At 41.1% G+C, this 22,293-nt stretch overlaps 1 protein-coding gene across 2 annotated transcripts in view; it reads right to left on the bottom strand.

The window, feature by feature from the left end:
• PRDM16 (PR/SET domain 16) overlaps positions 1 to 22,293 on the bottom strand; it is a 342,713-nt gene that overhangs the window by 197,761 nt on the left and 122,659 nt on the right. For both annotated transcript variants that reach the window (XM_074848082.1, XM_074848081.1), the window contains exon 2: positions 18,512 to 18,861. In XM_074848082.1, coding sequence (XP_074704183.1) covers positions 18,512 to 18,861 — 350 coding nt within the window. The remainder of the gene's footprint in view (positions 1 to 18,511; positions 18,862 to 22,293) is intronic.

Here is a 22,293-nt window from a genome sequence, read left to right on the forward strand (position 1 = left end):
TTTCCATTAACTATGTGTTCAGTGTGCTAAACATACATATTTTATGAGAGAAAGAATAATGACTGTTAGCAAGACTTAAGAATTACCTTTTTTTTAAGAGAAAAAACTGGTTTCAAAAGGGAAACTTTTTTTAACAATTATATCCACGTATGTGAAGTAGAGTTTAGCGTCGTTTAAAAAAAAATTTTCTTTTTAATAGAATAAGGCATTTCAGTAGCTACTGGTCTAGAATGAAAATCTTTACTAATTTATTAAAATCATTTGTATTTGGGTAGCTTTTGGAAAACTAGCTTAACTGAAAGATTGCCTAAAACATTCTCAGAAAGCAGGAGGTCAGGCCAAGCCTATCGCAGAAGTGACGCAAAAGACCTCTAGGAACCATTTAGCATTTTTTGTTGGAGAGGTTTAACTATGTGTGTATGTATATACATACATATATATATATATATATGTATGTATAAGTCCAGCATAATGCAAAACTGTCCAACTTCACGGTTGGACAAAATGTTACCCCACGTAATTTGTAATACATTGCGATTAGTACAGTAGTTTTCATTCAAGAATCTCAAAGTCCTTAAAAACTTTCATGAATCAGGCCTCATGCTGTTTGAAAATAGATGTATATGTTTTCAGAATGCATGTTTTAAGCACCAATTAAGACATTTCACATCTGCGGTAAAACAGGTGGGGAAAAGGAGACAAAGAGATCAGTCACTTGCTAATGTCCTTGGAATAAATGCCTGGGAGGAGACCGGCACAAATTTCAGGTCGACTGGCTCCTACTGTAATCTTAACAGAAAGTGATCAAACTCCTGATTTCTGAGGATTAGAAATACATTAATGGTGGAAGCAAGCAAAATACACTGTAAACAAAAGTTTGGCACCAGGATCCTAATAAAAACACCTCGAGAATTCTGAATAAGGACAAAGATGGTAAGAAAACATTGAACTAGTCGCACACAAATCCAACAACTCTTTTTTAGACTAAAGTGCTGAACATTAACACTAGCTACAGTCTAAAATGATGCAATTTTTCATCTTCCTTCTGGCAACCATGAAAACTTATTTCAGATCTTGCTTCTGGCCTTTGTGTTGGTTTTGATGATAACTGTATTTCTCTCCCATCATCATCTGCTAAACTTCTTTCATTAATAAGAAGGGAAAAGGTCAAAGGAGAAAACACAGTTTAATTCTGGAAGCTACTCACAAAAAAGATTGCTGTAATTTCTCCCATATTTCTTTGAGATAATCAAAATTGTAGAAAACATATTAAATACATAGTTGGACATATTCATGGCTGCAGAGGGTAACAAATCAGTTTAAAGTCAAGTCAAAGAGTTTGTTTCAACACTTTGTTTTCACCTTTTATGTGGAGACACTTATCAGAATAAATTCCCCCTGAGGAAGCTCATGCTACAATCTGACTAACCAAAGAAAAATTGTTTAGCTTTCAAAGCAATCTGGGGTTTGTTGAGATTTCCCTTCTCCTACTTTTACAGTCACTTGTCATTCCATTTAATAAGAGAGAAAACTTTCCTGACCATCTAAATTATGCCAGTCAAGATATTAAGGAAAACACACATACCCCAAAGTAAAGGTAAAATTATGCTGCAATCATCAAATCAGCCTTCTCTTCTTTATCCCATCTGTATATTCTCCTTGTAAACGCTCAAGTATTGGTTCGAAAGCTACACGAGCAGCATAGTCCTACCTGCTTGCCACTTAAATTGCTGGTATTTTAATCTCATCAAAGAATCTGAGTTTTTCCTCCTGCTGTTTTGACTTTGCTGTCTCTTAGTCTTGTCACATTCACTAGTTTTGAATAAGTGCAGAACTTGCATTTACAGAATTTGCAATCTGCAAGATTGTTTAAGTGATTTATCAAATACTTTGATTGAACACTTATTGCTGTTCCAGTTCTGAATCTCATTTAAACTGACTGGGCTTGACATAAGCCTTTAGAGTGAACACAGAAATGAGCCCGGGCTGCGGCAGGTACGGCATGAGGGGGAAAAAGTTCCACCTCCAGCCACTTCTGGAATTGCACACCGATGAAATCAGCCATGTAATATATTCCTTATTAAGCATTTTACATCTGATAAAACCAGAAAACCAACAGCCAGACAGGCTTTATCTTATTAATGATCCACCACAACGTCTCTGCGGGTAGGTTCATAATACCCAGAGCATCTGGCAGCACCCAGGTTTCTAAAGTAGAAGTTTAGTATTATCTGTCCGCGGAGCTAAGGGGGAGCTGAGGGTCCCTAACTTTGGTACGCGCTGCGCAGCCACAAAGAGCACGTTCCTTAAACAGAAGTTACCATCACTTTGCACTCACAGACAACACACAGATCAGAGTAACGCTGATCTCTAAGGAGTTCTGAAGTATCTGCAAAGTTGGAAAATGGTAAATTTTTGTCATCAGATGGATGATGTACTTCTGGGGGATGCTAAGCAAACAAGGCAAAGAACTTTAAAGGTCTACACAGAAACTAAGGTCGCAACACCAGAAGGGATGCAAACTCTTCCCATCAAATTAGAAAGCAACGCACCACAGAGAACTTATCATTGGAAGATATCTTTAACACAAACAGGAAAAAACATCTGTAACCACAAACTTCCTTTGCATTTACCTCTATGATCCTGTACTAAGTATAATAAGTATAAAAGCACATAAACTTTTTAGCATGTTGTTTGTATTTACCCCTACTCCAAAGATACTATTCAACAGATGAACTAACTGAAGTCATCAGAGGTGACTCAAGGGATTGTGTACCTGACAAGTACGCACTTTTGGTCCACGAGGGCATGGGTCAGCTCTGACAAGGAGAAGCAGGTTCTTCAAGCAGGCAGCTGAGAAACCCTCAGCTTTGAAATGTTTTTATCCACTTTACACAAAATAGTCAACATTTCTTGATCTCCAAGGATGCTGCAAATCCATTCCTTCCTTCAGGATTTCAGTGAAGAAAGTGGATGCTGACATGGGCATGTTGATTGCGAATGGCTGTGAATGTACCAACAGCTACATTCACGACAGACCTTTCTGGTCGTGGTGAGGCCACAAGTCCACCTCTACAGATTTATATCAATAAATATCACAGGGGCTTTTAGACTTGGTGTTTCCTAATGACAAATAAATAAATGTTTATTGCCTTTGTTCCTAATTTTGCTTAAGTTCATGAGATCTTTAGATCTTTACCAAATCACCTAGCAGTTCCCTTGCATGTTCAATGCCTTACGCTTCATTGAGGCACCCCTTGAAATCCACCACTGGTACATTAAATTCACACAAGAGAGGGGCTTCCCTATCATTTCATAATTCAAGATAGAACAAATACAGTCTCCAAGAACATTCGCTGCCTGTCACATCACCTTCAATAGTATTACCATTTAGAAACCAAACTTAGAAATTAATAAAAGTACACAAATGCTGTAATAAAGCTCTTCAAAAATAACAAGTAGAGATGGGCCAAAGCCAGGGTGGATTTCAAGCACCCAGGATTCTGAGGATTCTGATACTGACTTTTCACCATTAACAAGCAAGCAAAGATAGAATAAATGAAGAGAATTTGTTTCAGTTCGTAAGAGATTAAAATTACATGCTTTTGCAGCACAACGGTTGTGAGTCTTTCTTCCTAACTCTGTTGTCTTTCAGGCTCATGGCATTTTCAATGCTTCCTCCCGACTCATGTGGGATAATGCACTTCCAAAAAGTAGGCTCTAGGTATGCACATTCTTAAAATCAACCACTCAACACGCATCCAAATAAAAGTGAGCTTTCCTACCCATTTTCCCCAAGAAAGGAAGCTCAGAGCCCTTTTATGCATTGTGAATGGCCCACCTAATTTAGACTGAATTATACCCTAACCTTCATTTCCCCTTTACTTCTTTGCTCCATTCAGCAGTTTCTGACTTCAGCTAATTCACTAACAATCCCAGCTGGTCCTTCCCAGCTCCCAGTTCTTTAGCACATTGTCCAAGGAAACTATGTGCTCCCATCTACACTGGTATTCCACTCTCCAATTAACCTACTGCTGAGAGGCTTTACCCCTTTCCACCATCCATTCCTCTGCACATACATTTTTTTAACCTTTTACTTCTTGAATTAAAGTTTATAAGATCTCTTCCAGGTGAGAAGGTGTTAAATTTATTTGCTAAATGTGGTGCTGGTTACACAGGAAGACATAACACACGATCAGGTGATAGATATGAAAAAATAATCTGGTTGATCTAGAATGCATTTCAAAGCCAAGTATTAAGGCGCAGATGTTTAAGATACGAGTAAACAAATAACAAAAGAATTTCAACACTTGCTCTATGACAGGCATATGCTTGTTCTTATTACTGAAACCATGCAGAGTACCTAAGGTCAGCCAGAGGTATGGCTGGTATTTGATCTACACGGCCCTGCAGTAGCACTGCTTAAGACATGTAGATGGATTTTCTATTCTCATTATTTAAACACAATCCATCACTTTTCTATCATACAATTCTAACTTTGATGACAATAAAATGAAAGCCCATACCCATGGAACCACGTGTGCTTTATGCGGAAGTTTTACCATGTCTGCAAGAGGTAGCAGTCTTACCCCTGTCTGTATTTCCCATCTATTTTACTTTAGCACACTGTTTTGTCTAATCGGGGACACGGGTGATGCTAGTTATTGGGTGCCTGGTCATCACCCGTCTACTTCCACATATAGAACAAACCAGGCTAGAAACAGGTCTGCTATCTTGGGATAAAAGCCAAGACTTCAACATCTTGAAGCCCCCTGTCCAACAACTACGTAATTATATACAGAAAATTCCCACCGCAAATGTTAATAAACCTCCCTTGATTCAGACTAGAGACTCGTCTCTCCACCGTTATGGTGAGGGTCCGCACATAGCCCATGCTGATAAAAAAGTGGCTTCCTTTTGACTTAAACTGTTGCGGTTATTCCAAAAACTCTTTTCTAGAGTAGATTAAGACCACATTTTAACAGACCTAAACTTCAATGTACGCTTCCAGAGAGCCATTTAACATTTCATTTTCTGACACAACGCCAAGTGTCGTCTTCCTAGGTAAACGGCGCAGATCTCACTGTGGACAAGATCCTAGATAAAACAAAGACAGTGAAAATGTAATTGATGACTATTAAACACCTACCTCCCCCAATTCTTTCTTTCTCGTACATTTGCTTAGAACCAAGTGAGCATAATAGCAGCACAGGGCTCAGAAAGTGGTTTTCAGAATCAGGCAGTGAGAAAGTCAATACGGAGCAGTGTGTCCATTTGTTTTGATTTATCTCACTAACTTCAATTGACAGTTAATTCATCAGAGTAGGAAAATGCCAGTCTAGTGAAAACACAACTCATGAAGGAGAGAGAACAGAGTGGAAAACATAGAGTGTGGATAATACAGGTAATAAATTAAAGGATACAGTATCAGTATTTTATCATTCACGTTCTGAATTTGCTATATTCCTTCTCTTGCCAATTACAGTTTATAGTAAGCAGTAAATTTACACACACATTGACTGATATATATCACACGCACACAAGCCCTTTACAAAATGAAGCAACTTTGAAAAACAGGAAAAGACAGGAAAAGACATCACTTTGGCTCAAATTTCTAAATCTGAAATTTCCAGCAGATTACTACAAAATCTTGTCATGAACTGCAGGCAAGATGAGAATTTACACTGTTGGCTTGGATCTAAAATCCACAAAAATAATAAAGAGTTGCAAATGAGATTTGCAGTAGAAATACTGGTGTGCCACTAACACAAGTGCAGGACTGCCAGAGGGCAGGGGATGGGATGGGATGGAAGACTTTCATCTCTGTAACATGGTAAGAAATGCCCTGAGTAACCACTGGTCTGCCCAGCCCAGAAGCCTCAGCAGGGCTGGGTGTCCCCCTCTTATCTGAGGACACTATTCGGGGTGTTCCCTGTTTTAGTCCCATGACCCCACAACTCCTCCCTTTATGTCACCCAGAAGCATTTAATCTCTATGTTATCACCCAGAAGCATTTAATCTCTGTTTGTGTTTTTTGGATTGTTGGGTTTTTTTTCCTTTAACGCCCCTTTCTCCCACAGGGCAGCTTCAAGAACATTTTTAGGGTTGGTCTTTGCCTGAGCTTACAACACCACCAGTAGTGATAGCAAAAGCTGGGGACAGTATTGATGGAGCACGTGTGAGCCTGCCCAATGTCCACTGCATTTGCCTCGCAGCCCTCCAGGACCCAGCGTAAGGGACGTTAGAGAGAATCCCCCTGCCTACTCCTGCTGATACACCCATCTGTGGGCTGGCTTCACACCATCCCAGTCCTCTCCGAACCTTCTGATCTACCTATCTCCGCAGGTAGGATGTTCTGGAATTCACTTTTCACTACATAAAGCAGTACTTGCTTGTATTCAGTTTAAACACTTTTTCTACAAGTTTCATCTAATGCTCCTACTACAAGTATTACGTTATTTCTCAGCAATTCCAAATTCCCTTTAGCCACTGCTTTCAGGATTTTGCACATTTCGACAGTATCTACTCTACACCTTCTCTTCTCCAAACTCAGCAAATCCAGGTTTTCTAGTTCTTCCTCCAGGAAGAGCAGCTCAATCCTCTTGGAAATTTCAGTTGCCCTCCCCTATTCTTTCTCCACCTCTGCTCTACCTCTCCTCACACCAGAGCTGCAAGGCAGAGGCACACCACAGTCTCTACAGCAGCGTATGATGTCCTCTGTCTTCTTCTCAACATCCTTCCTGGTAAGCCCAGCGTGCTGTTGACTTTTTTTGGCTGCCACCACCCACTGAGCCAGTGATTTCAGAGATCTGTCAGCGGGGGCTGCAAGCTCTCTTCCCCGCATTCTGTCTGCCAGTTTGAAGTTAAGCATTGCAGAGACACAGCTTAGATTATTATTCCCCAATACACTAAATTAGATGCCCTTATCTTTATCTAAACGGAAGTTAACCTGCAGTCGGTTTTGCCCGTTCACTAAGTTTTGGAGGGTTATTGACATTTCAGTCAGCACCATCCTTGATGCTTAACTTCTGTCTGTAAAGTCCTGCTAGTCCACTTAGCAGTAAAACCCAATTTCTGCTCCAAAGAACATAGACAACTTGACAAGAATCTGAACTTCTTGGCTTTTTTTTTTAAAAATCAAGCTTGTATGCTTATTAAAACCTAAGCACAGCTGCAGTGGACTAGAAGAAATTAAGCTTCTTTCTGTCCATTTCCCAGGAAACTGGACAAGAGCCAAAAATAATCTGTCCTGTTTAAAGTAAGTATCTGCATTTTGCCTCAACAACTCTCCAGAAAGGCAGCCGGTTTATCTCCCTTCCACACTGCTGAAATTCATTTTGGAGATGATATAAGCACTTACAAATAGCAAAAGTTACTTAATTTCTGAGAGTGGAAGTGTCTGTAAATCAGTACTCAGAACAATAGTTAGTATTTAAGAGATGAGATGGACACACCTTTTGTTTGAATGCAAGTAACTGTACAACAAAGTGCAAACTTCATAACAGTGCAATACTTTTGCATTATTAAGGGTTCTCAATAAGAGATTAAACACATCCACCAAGAGCAAAAAAGATTGCATCAACCCTAAAAATCCTACGATTTTTGCCAGGCTTGCCCAGTGAATAGGCTAAACTCCTCATTAAGAGAATTTCAAAGCATTGGTCTTTTATCTGCATCCACTTTCTAAACATCTTGTGGCTGATGTTCGCCACCGCTTGACGCTGCAATATGGATTTCACAAGCTGGCTCTTCAGTATGTTTTTGCCCTGCTGCTCACTTGACAGCTTCCACACCCCCACACCTGCAATCCCATCCTTTGCCTCTTCCTTCTTTTTCACCAAAAGCTGAAATATTCCAAAACGTTCAAATATACCAAAAGTTCAAATAATCTACCAAAGGTGCAAAATCTGCTTGCATCGAATTTTTCTCTGTAGACATTTCTGCTTCGTGGCTGGACCCAGCGGCCCCTCTCCACGTGCCCATCAGCGCCGCTGCCCGGGGAGGTGAGAAGGAAGCGCTGCCAGGCAGGTTCCCAGCCTGCCTCTGTGCCTCGGCCTCCTCCTCGACTGGTGGCAGAAGATACACAGGCAATAATGCAGCACTAGTAATAATCACCACTACCAATATCAAAGGCCAAGTCACTGGACCTGTATTTAATTCTTCCCTTGCAAAAGCTTTCAAGTCAACTCAATTAAAGTAATCCACCACAACGATTCAAGTTTTACAGACAAGGATTCGCCCCCCCCCCTCAACTGAGCAGCTTGTGATTCAACAGTAATGTTTCAAAGTTGTTAGACAACCCTTTCTTTCATTATATAAAAGATGAAGAAAGCTAAAAGGTATAAGCACTAAAAGATACCCGATGTCTTACAGTATTAGGGGTGGAATTACCCAATTCCACTAAAGCTAACAGCTGCCTATGGTGTACAGACATGATATTCACCCAAACTATAGCTGACAGCTCTCCCATCCTTCACGAGACAGGTATTTATCCCCCTCCTCACAGCAAGTCCTCTGGACTATGGCTGTTGTCAGCTAAAAGTGGATCTTTTCTTTCGTATCGGGCTCTTTGACACTTGTCAAGTTCACTTAAAAAAAATTCCACTCTTGCAGCATTAAAATCATGCTCCCAATAAAATTTTTGCTGGTCTGCTGCACAAAAATACTTTTAGTACATACATAGGTACTCCAGGTTTTAAAATTTGCTTTAAATCAATCAATTGGATTTAAATTTGCAAGAACCCCTCGGTAACAGTTCTGAAAGAGCCGGAGCCCGTCTCGCTGTGAGGCAGTTTTCTGCACAGGCTGTCCCTGCTCCCTGCGCCCCTCAGGGACAGCCTGGCCCACCAGCACGGAGCCCTCCGGGTACGGCCGGCAGAGCCCGGGGCAACTCGCTCACAGCTCAGACCTACCACTTTCTGACTTCGAGACAGAAGGTTTATCCAGTTCCCCACATCGCTCTCCTTTTCCAAACATTTGGCTTTGGTGATTTCCCCCCGCCCCTTCCCTTTCCCTTACTCCAAGTTTAAGGCAGTTCACCACTTACGGTCATTTACAGCTTACATCTCAGTAAATCCAGAAGGTGTCTGATGAAAAAGAGGGACTAGCCAAGCATCTTAATCCCCCTGTTCATTCATGCTCTCTGTAATGTTCTTTCAGGCCTCTGCTGAGAGACTAGGCTGAAATGAAGGCTGATAAATTAGTCTGGAGGGAAACAAGGCAGATTCTGCTTGTAAAAGGTCATTCCAACTTTGTTCTGGGTGAGGGTTTATCTTGACTGCAGCTGCGACAGACAATGGCCGGGGCCTAAACGGCAGAAATCCTAGCTCTGCTCATGAAATTACTGTGCTGATAAGGTAGAATGGACTTCAGCGAGATCTAAATGGGAAAAGGGAGGTGGGGGACAAGGGTGAAATGTAGGTATTTTTGAACATGATTGAACAGGGATGGCACAATAAGATGTACAATTGAAGCAAAGACTTGCCCAGGCATTATCAGAGAGTGAAGAAACATACTGCTCGCTAATCAGATCAAAAGGAAGAAAATACCCACTTCTGTGTGCTGAACAAACTGCCTCCGTACGAACGCAGGCACGAGTGGGCTGAATGCTGCACGAAACTATACCAGAGAGGTTATGAAATACATTAAACACAAAGTTAATTCTTAAAGATCAGGGCTTCTGAACTCCTGCATTGTTTACTGCACACTACACTGCTTCCAGGGCACACTGGAGATTTACTTCACTAGCAACATGTTGCCACGAGCAGCCTAAATAAGCCTCGCTAAAGGGGGTGCACAAGCAGGACACCTGGGTGAGAATACTCTTCAGTGAAAAGCACATTATTTTTAAGCACATTTTGTGCATTTCTGGGGCAAAGAGGGTAAGTGATGGCAAGTCCTGACGAACCGCTCTCTAAGTCTGTGCTTCCCGATGTGTACACAGATTGACTTTCCCTGGGAGAGCGATGCCTCTCCTTTATTTACACACCCCACTTGAATGTGCATGTCTCTGATCAACGCAAACACATTAAATGGTCACAGCACACTGTTCCCAGTCTGGAACCCGATTACACTAACCAGCTTCCACTTAGGCCTCTGCCTCAGAGGATCCTGTTATCTGTTTGCTTTCTGAGAGGACAGAGAGAACCAGGAAATGAAGAGAGATGCACAAATGAGTCGAGGTTTTACACAGACGCTTCGCAAAGCAGCTGGCCTTAGTCACAGCTTGAGAAACCAAGGACACGATTAGTAATAAAATTTCCAAAGACACCCCTATGCATGGAAATGTTCCTTCCACTGTGACGGGCCAACTGGCCACCTCGTCTGACCACTAGACCTCCCCCTGCAGACGTGCTTATTCCATTCATGTTTCTAAATGTGACTTAAACTTCGCTTCACACCTTCCTTGGATAAACAGCCTGTTCAACTTTCAGTAGGAGGACTGTTCATTTTGCACAGGTCCCAGCACTCCACTGTGATGAAATACACCAAAAGAGGAAAGGATGAATAATTAGATGATATGTTAACGAGCAAAGAACAAAGACCCACCTATGTCCCACTACTTCAGAAAGAGCGATAGACCCAACTTTTCATTTTCACCTCTATATACAACAACACCAGTCCCTTCCAGTTCCAGAGCCAAATAAGAAGCAACTGAAGTGCCAAAATGTGTGAAGTGCTAAATCCCACAAAGTAAGAGTTGCTACATTTAGCAGTTCTCCAAATCTGCGGTGCTGCTCCATATTTGCTATGGGAAGAGGACGACGGTGCCAAATTATGCAGAGAATGTGCCTTCCCCATTCTCTAAAAGTAATTAACATAGCATTTTACACTGGAAAATTCACTGTTGTTACTTCTTGTATCTTACAGATTGAGGTAAAGAAATTTTATTTAAAACCTTCAGACTTCATGATTAACCAGGAACTCGGATGAGGTTCACTGAAAGGTCTGCTCATGTCACAAACCTCTGGAGTCTAAACACAGCTCTAAGTATTTAAGCCTTGACTCAAAGTTGAGTAAAGACTTTCTCTAATGTCTTAGCACAAGGTTACTGGAACTCAGGGGCTGGGGATAAGCAACCCAGAAAAAAGACCCCGGAAAATAACTGGGTGAACACCTAAAATGTTCAGCCAGTCAGGGTCCCTCACACGGCAAGGGACAGTGCAAGTGAGGTGTGAGTAGCCCACCTGTGAGTAGGAACGGTGCAGCAGCTCAGACCTCAGCAGGCAGCTCCCAAGGTCACTGGAGAACTTGGGTACGTTCCTGAATCGCCAGCTTACGCTGGAGTCCTCGATGCCGCGCTATCACGCGTACATCACCGACTAGTAAGTAGCCAAACAGCAAACACAGCCCTGATTACCATGGAGAAGTCGCCTAAGAACTGCCAAGCAAGTAACCTTGCATTGCTTCCACCTTCTGAAATCACAACCGAGAGAGTCCACAGAGTGATGCCTCCTTTAAAGTCCCATGTATATTTATGGCTTAACTCTAACTTATTGATCATTTCCTTTACAAAAGCCTACTGTGTTCCAACGCTCCATCAGCCAGGCTTTTCTGGGAACGGACAAAATAAAGGTTGGATTTCTATGTAGGTTAACATTCCAGAGGAAGAAGTAGTGCCCTGTATTCTGTAAGGCTTTTGACAACGAAAAGAGCTATTTTTCAAACCCTGTGGTCACCACTGAGCTTTTCGTGGGATTTTCTTTTCCTCCTTTTTTTTTTTTTTTTTTAAGTGTGGATGATAAAATACTGTTTCAGAAGCTGGTATTCATGGATGTCTCTCGAAGACGAAAAGAAAATATTTATTTCCTTTTTCTGCTTGTGAATCAGAATGTTCTATTTAAAGAAAGTGCCCTCTGCCGGATTGCTCATGAGTTATTACCCCTTATGGAAATAAAGGAGAAATATCAGGAGGTATTCTTAGTCATTCCCTTCCCCTGTCTCTTCTCTTTTTTCTTAATTCCTTATATACCCATGTTTTAGAGACATGCCTAAGATAGAGCAGGATATCTTGGCATTCTTGGGCCTAAAAAAGACTTACTCTTTTAACCCTGACATGGAAGCATTTGGTGAAACATCAAAAAATGATACAAATTTCAGTCATTTCACTTGGATGTCATAAGGTGCATTTTTCATTTTTATCCAGGGTTGAAATTAATAAATTAACACCCCCCCAACAGATTTAGTTGTAGAGAATGGGATTTTTTTGCCTTTGATACAATAAGCAATACAATAACCCCCCCAGCCCTCCCCACTTTTTTTTTTGTTGCTTCTTTTTCTGAATCAAAAGCCAGCAGCATGTGCCTACTGGCAAGTTTTTAATACCAGGCATAGGAAACAGTCTTGTCAATTGACAGGACCTGGAAGCTGACTCTTCCTCTTCCTCATGGTGGTCTCCTAACACCAGAACAAAGGCCATATACTGTGGAGAAAATTAAAGTGTTGACATTCCAGTTGTCCTCTGGAAGGGAGACAGTATCCAGTACGTACAAAGTTGAACAACTTTATTGCCCCAAAATCGCACGGTATTTAGAATATTTAGAGTTCAATAAGTTCTTTTTCCTCCTTGAGATTAATTTTTTTCACTTAAGTGCCAGGTTTCAGTCTAAAGCAAAAGTTTCTCTGCAGTTTTATAATGCATGCACAGATACATTCTACCTACGGATGCCTATTCGCAACTACTAGTGGCTAAAGGCATCTCTGGGAAGTCCCAGAGTGCTCTTATGTGCTGTTTACCTTATGAACTCATAGATTCTTTCTTTTTCAGAATTATTCTAGCCAAACAAAACTTCGAGAAATTGTGAAGTAACCTTGCATGGGCAATGTTTTCTGCGTAGGTAACGCGCTCCATCTAGGGAATGGCCATGCACACCATTCTTCAGCAATTTCCAAGGCTGCTCATTCCCTGCAAGAGCATTAGATGTGGTTTTGAAAACAGCAATTCATAAGCTCTTTTTCCCTGAGCGATAGAAGCTGTTATAGTAACATTATTCTCAAGCCAAAGGGAAAGGCAGAGGCCAGAGAAAATGAATGAATCAGAAGACACATGAAGAAAAACTACAAGGAAATGTCATCACATCCTTTCAGTCTCAAAGTTGAAAGAACGTTAGCAAGAGATGAGTGCAAACAGGTTTTGGGATTTCTTTGCTCAGTTAAAGGACTCGTACTTCTTTTAGCATCTTTTGTTAAGAAACAGGACAGACAAGAACATGCTTCTTTAACAAACTGTATCAGCTCTTAAAGTGAAATGAGGGAATTTGGGCTCCATGTTCTTTTAACTGGGAAGCATGACAAAACCATCGCAGTCAGAAGAATGCTTAGAGCCTCCTTCCTATTCTAATATTTTTAAGGCTCAAGGAAATACAATATAACTCTCCTCTCCGCAATCAAGGCCAGTCATATGAAGTAAATTTTCCTTGGCATTTATGAGTATTTCAAAAAAACAAACAAACAAAATTAACAAAAAAATACCTCCCCCCACCAAAATTTAAATATTCTATTTTGTGGGAACAGGGAGGTTGAACTGCTATGAATCACTGACACTATAAAGCATGTTCAAAAAACAGCAGAGTTTTCCACTGGCGCAGATGTGAAGCCAAGAATGCCTGCTGCATCCTTAGCTGCCGGCTCTTATTTTTTCCACAGTTATTTGTCTTTCATGGGACAGCTTCTATCTTCGCCCTAAAGTATTAAATGAAAGCACTTATTTTTCATATGTAAAGAAGCCGCCTGGCTCTTTAGTATAAGAGAAGTCTCTTGTGTTTCAGCAAATAATCTCTCTTAAAATATAAATGAAAACAAAACAACTAATAACTATATTTTATTAATGGTATTTTCCCTGTGAAGCCAACTGAGCTAAAAGCATATCTGATTGCTTCCAAATTCCCCAGAATTCAGTTGCTAAATTTCCATTTTCCTCCAGGATGTGATTCCCATTCTTCTCTCAATTAGTAGAATAAACAGTGCTATGATAAATATCATTATTTACTCAAAGTGATCAAAATCATTATGCGATTTTTTTTTTTTTTTTTTTTTTTAGGTCCCAGAGGCAATAAAGTGAAAACACGGTGTGATTTATTTGGGGTACTCTGAATGGTATGTTCTGTGTCAGCAGGCAAGGAAGTAATAGGATCAGGAGAGCAGAGCAGAAATGCAATCACGTCACACTAAATAATCACAAGGCTTTTAGTTTGGGTGGTGTCTTTTAAGGAAAAAAGGTAGATAAACATGATCAGCACAGGAGAGTCAGGGAATGAGGCACCGAGGGAGAACACACCGCACACCATCCTATACAAGCACTTACTGAATCATCTCTGTGAGGGGGTGGGGGCCGGAAGACCGACACATCTCATTTATTTTTATGAAATGAGCATGAATCACTCACTGCCATCCCATGTTAAAAAAGCCCTTGAATAATAGGTGTGGTTTAATTTAAAGAATATTTTAAAAAACATATTCCACAAAGCAAATGTTGAAGGAAAAACATATAAAGAAACAAGATAGTAAAGACTTGCTGGAGATCAAGTAGGACGTGTGTTCCCCCCATCTTAACCCAGTGCCTCCTGCCTGGCTAAAAGGAAAAGCATCTATAATAAAAAAAATGACCTATCTTTTTTCAAGATATGGGAAGCAAGACACAGCATTCTGTATTCCCTATGATGTTTTAGGCTGTTAGGGGACATAATGAGTACAGCTGAAAGTTTCAGCAAATAGCATTCTTCCTTTACCTCCTGGAGCGAGATGTTTTCCACCAGAGCCAGGTCTGGATCAAACAGGTTAGATGAAAAAAGAACAGGAGCCCAGGCTTCTTGAGGACTTCGAAGAAATATAGTTAACTCTTTTGTTTCATTTTATTTTTCACAAATGTGGTCCTACTGAAGTTTGAAGAGAGAAAGCTATTTCTGCAGTGTTAAGGCCTTGGGTAGGACAGAGATCCATTCCCAAATCAAAGTCCTTAACAGCACATTCTCCAGCCCCCTAAATGGATTTCTTTAATTACAGAGATCAGAAGAAACAGATCTTAATTGTGAAGTACAAACTGAAGCATTTGTAAATTTGTATTGTATTTTAATATGCTGAATTAGCATGCTTAAGCTTTACCTAAACAAACCCACAGACAGCAATAAAAACATGCCTTCACACCTACACACAGTCTGCTTCAACCCCTCCAGCACTGCTTCATCCTTTACGCTATCCACAGCGACTGGGGCCCATTACAGATGGGCACAACTCCAAAGATATCAAGAAATTTGCGTATGGACCATGTTCAGAAGCCAGATACACATTTTTAAGCACAATGATGCGTCCTATGCAACATAAACAAGAGTTTCTAGTGAAACTGCAATGTTGCTAATGAATGCCCACTTCAGAAGAGCATTCTGAGATATTCCCACTTCGAGGGGCACTCTTCGTTTAGCCAAAGCCTGACAACGAATTTCCTGTGATGAAGGGCAAGATGTGTTTGTGCAAAAGGCAGAAACGCTATTAAAATTAACTGATGACTACTAAAACCAAACAAAACCAGACCAGGTTTTCAGGACTGGGGGGGCGGGGTGTCCATGGAAGCGGCAGCAGCATTATCAAGAGTATAAACCATAATAAACCACAGGAAATGAACTGAGAAATATGACGAGAGAAGAAGGTTGGGTGTGAAGGACAGATATCTTTCCTGTAGTAAAAATACTAATATAACTAATAGAATAGGCAATTTAAGTATAATAGTAATACCTCAGTTAGCCAACAATAAGGAGTCACATGTAAGAAGTCTTACACCACCATTTGACTTTCAAGTCACTGCAAGTCAAAACTACAAGTTAGAGAAGTATTGTCAAAAAATAATGTCAGACTGCTTAAGGAACACTTCTCACGGTACAGCACAAAAACTAGATTTATTACATTCATCACCATTGTAAGAAACAACACACAGAGGCAAAAGTCTAGTCAACAAGTTACAGGGTGACAAAAGACTCCCCTTTTCTTTTTTTCTCTTTCTGCCAATTGTCTGCCTACTCAATTTTATTAACAGAGGATGGAAACATACGCCAAGTTACAATTTCCTCGCACAAGAGACATCACGTAAAGCTGCCTAGAACTCCTCTTTAAGGCTTTTCCAACCTTACACTCAAAGGAAACAGCTCAGAAACCAACAGACAGGCACAGAGTCTTTATTACATGAACTCCTGTTCAGCACGTGAAGGCATTCGTGTATGTTGTTCCCAAGTGAAGTGACGAAGGTACCGAGTGAATACAAACGGGTCTCTGAAGTGCCTTTAAACATAGTGGGAAGTGGAAAACTTCAAGAGGTATCTGCAAGTACAAGCAAGGTTAAAGGAGATAGTGTCAGGGTGGGTCTAAGACAGTGTTTGAGGACATCTTATGGAGGACAAATAGTCCTTCCTTTCAGGTATGAAACGTACCTGCCAAATCAGAGAACAAAAGAACGCCGCTGAAATGTGAGAAGTACCCAGAGGAAGAAAGTTTGCCCATTACGCTACAAAAAGAAAAGGTATCGCAAAGTCAACGCAGCCTGAAGTCAATAGATACGGCTTGTATCGGGCCTGGCATTCAGTGCAGAAGGGATATAGAGAACATTTCTTAAAAACATGAATGTAAATACAAACTTTTATCAGAAATATAAAACACAAGGACAAAGTTTTGCCAAGGTCACAGAAAAAAAGGTTTGCATTAGTCAAATTTGATCTGATTTCTAGCAGCAAAGGAGGATAGCACTTCGTTCCAAAAAAATCAGTCTTAACAACAAACCAACAAATGCTACCTGTAATTAGTAGCTTCAGAAAAAGAGAATTCACCTTTCTGTAGGAGCCACTTCCACACTGCAGCCTACAAATAATCAATACTGCATATTCCTAGAGGAAAGTTGTGCACAGAGCGCCCTTAAAGTGATCAGTACACCAGGTAATTTCGAGCTCCCTCCTACCTACAGCCTCTACGAAAGAGTATTTCCAGTATATTAACAGGGATTTTTTTTTTTCCCCAAAAAAGAAAAGAAGCTAACACAAAGAGGAACTTCTAAGGAATGCCATGGGCGGGGGGGAGAGGGAATCAAAACTCTCAGCCGAATTTCCCTTCTTTCCCTGCGTTAGGAGAGTGAGAAAAGGAAATTCTCGACTCAGGGATTCAACCGAACTCTTGATTTTAGCTCTTCAGACATCTCCTACTGCAGAACGACAAAACATGATTGAGTTTTGTTTTTATAGCAACTGGTTTTTGTTTTTTCCTGCACTTTGGACACATTTAAAAAGTAAACAAAAATATCTGGATGTACTTCTTTCAGCTTCACAGAATCTAACTGTTCAGTGATTTTTCAGAGTTCACAGTCAAGAGTGTAAATATAATCAGACACAGTTTAAAATGTTAATGCTTAAGTTTAGCCTTTTTGACCTTGTTTTCTAAGAAAACGGGGCTTCTGTGATTGCACTGTTGGCTTGCCCACTTGGTAAGTCTTACAGTTTTATCCCACCTCTGTACTCCAATGGCTTTTACACCACAGCTTCACACCAGGTAGGGGCCGATGGAGAGAACAGGCCAAGTGACTGCTTCACCCAGAGGAAAAGGGGGGTGAAATTCAGCTCCCATGTGTTTTGAGGGACAGAGTTAGCCTATCACACAGCCAGCCACAACCCTCAACCAGCTGCCCCAGATGCAGCCTCTTCCTCCTGACAAAAGACAGCAGATCCAGTGCGCAGTGGGGGGGTTGCAGCGTTGGGGCGGACGTTAGGGCTACAACAGAGAAGCAATTATAGATTCGATAATGGACAGTGGATGCACTGGGATAGGACTGTGGACACAGAGCATAAATCCTAGGCTATGTTTCACTGTTCACAGAAGCTACTATAATTTATGATAATTCTTAGGGGTATAGAGATTTTCAAATCAAGCATATAGGAGCAGAAGAGACTAAGACAATTTCTGGGACAATCCCAGAAAATCAGGGAGAAAGACAGGAGTTCGGGAACAGTGCTGGTTTTCCTCTTGAAGATCGTTTTTTTGTTTAGCTCTTAGGGAAAAATGACTTTCACATTTCTTTATCTTTGCTGCAGAACAAGAACTCAAGAACATCTAGGGTGTTAATGGGTACACGCTATTTTTCTCTGACCAGTTAATAACGCCTGCACAGCTAACATGGGCTGGAAGTCAAAGGTAACACACCCAACTACAAAACATGATGCGACTAATCATATTTCTTCCATTGTGACAAGTTCTGAACACAATTTGAAAATGACAAGCACTTTAAGAAGTGACCCAACATCATTTAAAACCAACCTTCTAAAATGGTGCTAGAGCAGTATTTGTAGCCCGAGAAGCTGTCTTAAAAAGGATTTCTGCTGCTTTTTAAATACTGCGTGTAATCGGGGATGCAAAATAACGCAGGGCAATACGGCATTAGCAAAGTCACTACTTCTGTCCCCAGGCCAGTCAGGACTCAGTCAAGCGTTACGAACAGTTTGCACAGAAGACAAATGAATGTGATTATCCCATTCAACACGCTTACCTCCCATCCAAAGTTTGTTTCCTTTAATGTGCTCCTTTGTACTGTCATATAGGGTCCAAATCTTTCCCCAACTTCAATCTTCTTTTTGGCCCAAATCCCTAGCCCTGCCCCTGGAATCGAAGATTCTCTGAGTTCAAAATCTGGTGGGATTGGAATGTCATCAGGAATGTAGACGGGAGCTTCATAAGGTGAGCCCTCCTTGGGAGTGAAGTCCTCACTGGTGGGAAAGGGTGATGGAGGTCCGACAGGAATGGGGGACATAATACTGTCCTCTGTTTCCTCCTCTGCACTTTCGCCAGCAAGGAGATCAGGGTCGGTCTCGTACATATTATTTACAATCTCGCTGTCACCTAAAAGGGGAAACAGCAGAACAAAACACACTGAAATACTCACGTGAACATTAGTTAATCTCTTCTTGGGACAAAGGTTCATAAAGCCTAGTTCGCATGCTTTAAGGATAGAAGTAGTGGCAGAAAAAAAGATAATCGTCCCCTGCAGAACTTGGGTAGAACTGAGGTAAGAATATTCTTACTGGTTGCCCAGTATCAGTGCTACAGAAGGATGAGATGGGAGGTAATCGCAGGCCTGTCATGTTTTACTGGACCAGGGTTACGGTAACGGTTGTCTTTCAATAACGGAAAGAGGGAAGAAAACACAGAAGGGGTGTTCAAGGTTCCCTGTAACCATTTATTGTTTTAACTGGCTCAGTGTATTTTGTAGAGGAAATAAGAGAGAAATTAAGGTAAAATACAACTTAAGTTTGGCAAGAACTGTTTGCCTAGAGTTTGGGTTTCTTGGATTCAATGCGTCACACAGCAGAAGCTGTGGCTGATGTGACCTTCCAGGTACATCTCAGCAATGCACCTTTTCAGGCCGGTTTGTAACACTGCTTTAAGGCTAACGTGTCCTACATGCTTAAACAGGGAGCATTTTAAGCTACACTCTCAACCACAGTACAGGTATTGTTCACTGAGCTCCACAGGACGGGGATCTGGTTTGCAACAGTGCTACAACAGTCAAAGAAAGCTAAGGAAAAGCTGTACGCTTTCTTCTGTTCCACAAAACATCTCATAAACCAGACAGAAACAGATTAACCCAAGCAGTATTATAACATTATTCTTTAAAAAGAAACCTAAGCACTTAAAAACACGAGCCTAAAATGCTCACTTGATTTCATACTGCTCAGGATGTAAGAATTTCAGAGCCAAGTCACTATTTCTTTTTTCCTTTTTTAAAATAATGATTTGTGTGGTCTTTCCACAAAAGCATCAGCAGAACTGCAGCTGTTTTTCCTACGCCTCAATTTCTTCAGTTGTATAAGGAAGTAGGGAAAAAAACCCCACACATGTAAGAAGATTTTAACGGGGTGTGTACAGAATAAAGGCAAAATTTTAAATAGGAGGAGTTTTTTTTTTTTACTAGCCAGAATTGATAACTGCACCCAGTCAGAAATACCATGTCAAATGTGTCATGCTTAGCATCTTCAGTATAGTTACAGCACCATTCAGCCCAGTGCTGACAAAAGACTGGGAATCAAATTCATCTGGGGATAGGAAGGGAGCATGTGTGTGTGTGTATGGGGAAAACAAACACACACCCACCCCTCCTCAAAGTAAATACCCTTAATCCTGCAAGGATTTTTAAGCTTCATTTTCCAGAAACAAATTATTATACTTCAGAGAATTACAAGTCAATTCTATCACTAAACCTGTAACAACATGCATCCATTTCCTGGTTTAATATTGGCTTGTACAAGCAAAAAATATTCTTCAAACATCCCTTCTTCTTCCACCACTTGCCAAAAACAAATAATCCGAGACATGTTTACCAGAATGCAATGAAAGAAAACTAAATAAGAAAGAAGTCTGTGAGCACAGGACTTGACTAAGAAGTTTTCAGAAAAACACTTTTAACCGGAAAATGATAGTCTGCTGTATCCAAAATGCTTCATTCAGACACGCATTTCAGTGATTTCACGGCAGAATTCTGCTCGCTGGGTGCAGTTCTGCTAAGAAACCGCCACGTTTCCTCCAAATTCATTTATGGATCAACCAAAGAGGCCAATCTGCCAAGGTAGCCTTGCTGCAAGGACTCTCAGGGCTTCCTCCAGCTACTCCCTGCCGTACAAGTCCCCCGGGCCTGTAGTTCTAACAGAGACTCGGCCACATCTCCACATCAGGAGCCTGGACAACGCAGCTGGAGCTCCACGGTGGCTCTTCCCTCGCTGTCACAGGGCCAGTAAATATGGGGAATCAGAGCCGAGAGGATGTCAGACCTCAGAACTCAAGAATACATTTCACTTTTCTATTTTCAGAACCAAAGACTCCAATCATTTCAAAATTAATTGTCCCCTTTCCTCCTTTGCTTTCCTGACCAGACAAAATTTTGAAATTTAAGTATGGCGATTATAGAATATGATTTTTAAAAATTTATTATTATTTTTTACAAAATTCCCCAAAGACAGAAAACTCTGGGGTTTGTCTGACTTTCCCTTGGACTTGTATACAGTGAAATTCCCACAGTCAAACCACATTCTGATGCACTTGTGTTTGGAACATGCTTATTCTTACGAAATGCAGTTATTATTGTGACACCAGTGCTGAAAGCTCCTATTCATTCTGACTACCCTGCTTAGAAGAGAGCTCCTCCTTCAAGGGATTTACAAAGAGAGAGAAGGGGAAATGGTTTACAGCATCTAACAGAGGAGACACAGAGCCACGGAGAGAATAAGCAGGTTGCTAACAGGGTTGGGAAATGAACCCTGGGTCTTGGCCAATCATCCCACCCACCCCGCCCCCCGAGGAAAACGTTCCCCTCCTCGCTCCAAGGTGGAACAGAATGGAAAGAGACTTCAGTCTGCAAGATTGCCATTACAGTTCCTGTCTGGAAAAGCACCTTCACCAGAACTTCCAACGTCACAAACACCTACATTAACTATGAATAGATGAGATTTATTTTTCTTTTCCCCAATAAGCGGACAAACGCAGAGCAAGGTAATTTGTGGAAGCATGGCCATAGTTTGCCATCCAAACACAGGCCTCCAGTCCCTGCTACCCAGGCTTCACTTACAACAGAAGTGTTTCCAATCAGCCTCTCCCAGCTTGCTGGAAAGTCAAGAACTCAAGTTCTTTTTAAGACTCCAAAAATATGCTACACAATAGTATATTATTTCCATTTAGGAAATCTTGAAAGCTTCGGGTTTTTTAAGGTTTGATGTTACGGGTTTATAATCGTAGTGATCATTCTGAAACATTCTTTGGGCAGCCAAAAGAAGCAATTCAAGGGTGAACAGAAAAAATATGCAAGCTGCTGTCTCAAATGAAAACAAACCCAAACCCCACGTCACTAGTTTCTCTTATCCACTGCAGCATCTGCATTCTGAACTATAAAACCTTGACGACTGATTTCCTGAGCCAAGCTGGTCTGCTGCACCAGAGAGCTCCTACATAGCTATGCAGAGATGTATCACAAACAAACCAACAGATTTGAAAATAGATAAGTCGCTGATAGATTTTAAGGACAGAAAAGAGGATTTGTGCTAATTCCATATGACCTCCTGCATTACTTAGACCGCAGGACTCCTGAATTATTTCCATCTTCAAGATCAAAAGGTGGTACACAGCTTATCTTCTAGGCTGAAAAAAAACCCCAAAACAACCCTACTTTAAGATTTTCCAGCAAGGGCCAACAAGCCTTGGCACACCACTCCACTGTTACACTGCACTACTACACTCTTCCCAGCAGCGACTACTGGTAAGGGAAAAGGGCTTGTACAACCCCCC

Source organism: Strix aluco, chromosome 22, assembly GCF_031877795.1.
Source record: "Strix aluco isolate bStrAlu1 chromosome 22, bStrAlu1.hap1, whole genome shotgun sequence".
In the NCBI taxonomy this organism is placed as follows: Eukaryota; Metazoa; Chordata; class Aves; order Strigiformes; family Strigidae; genus Strix; species Strix aluco.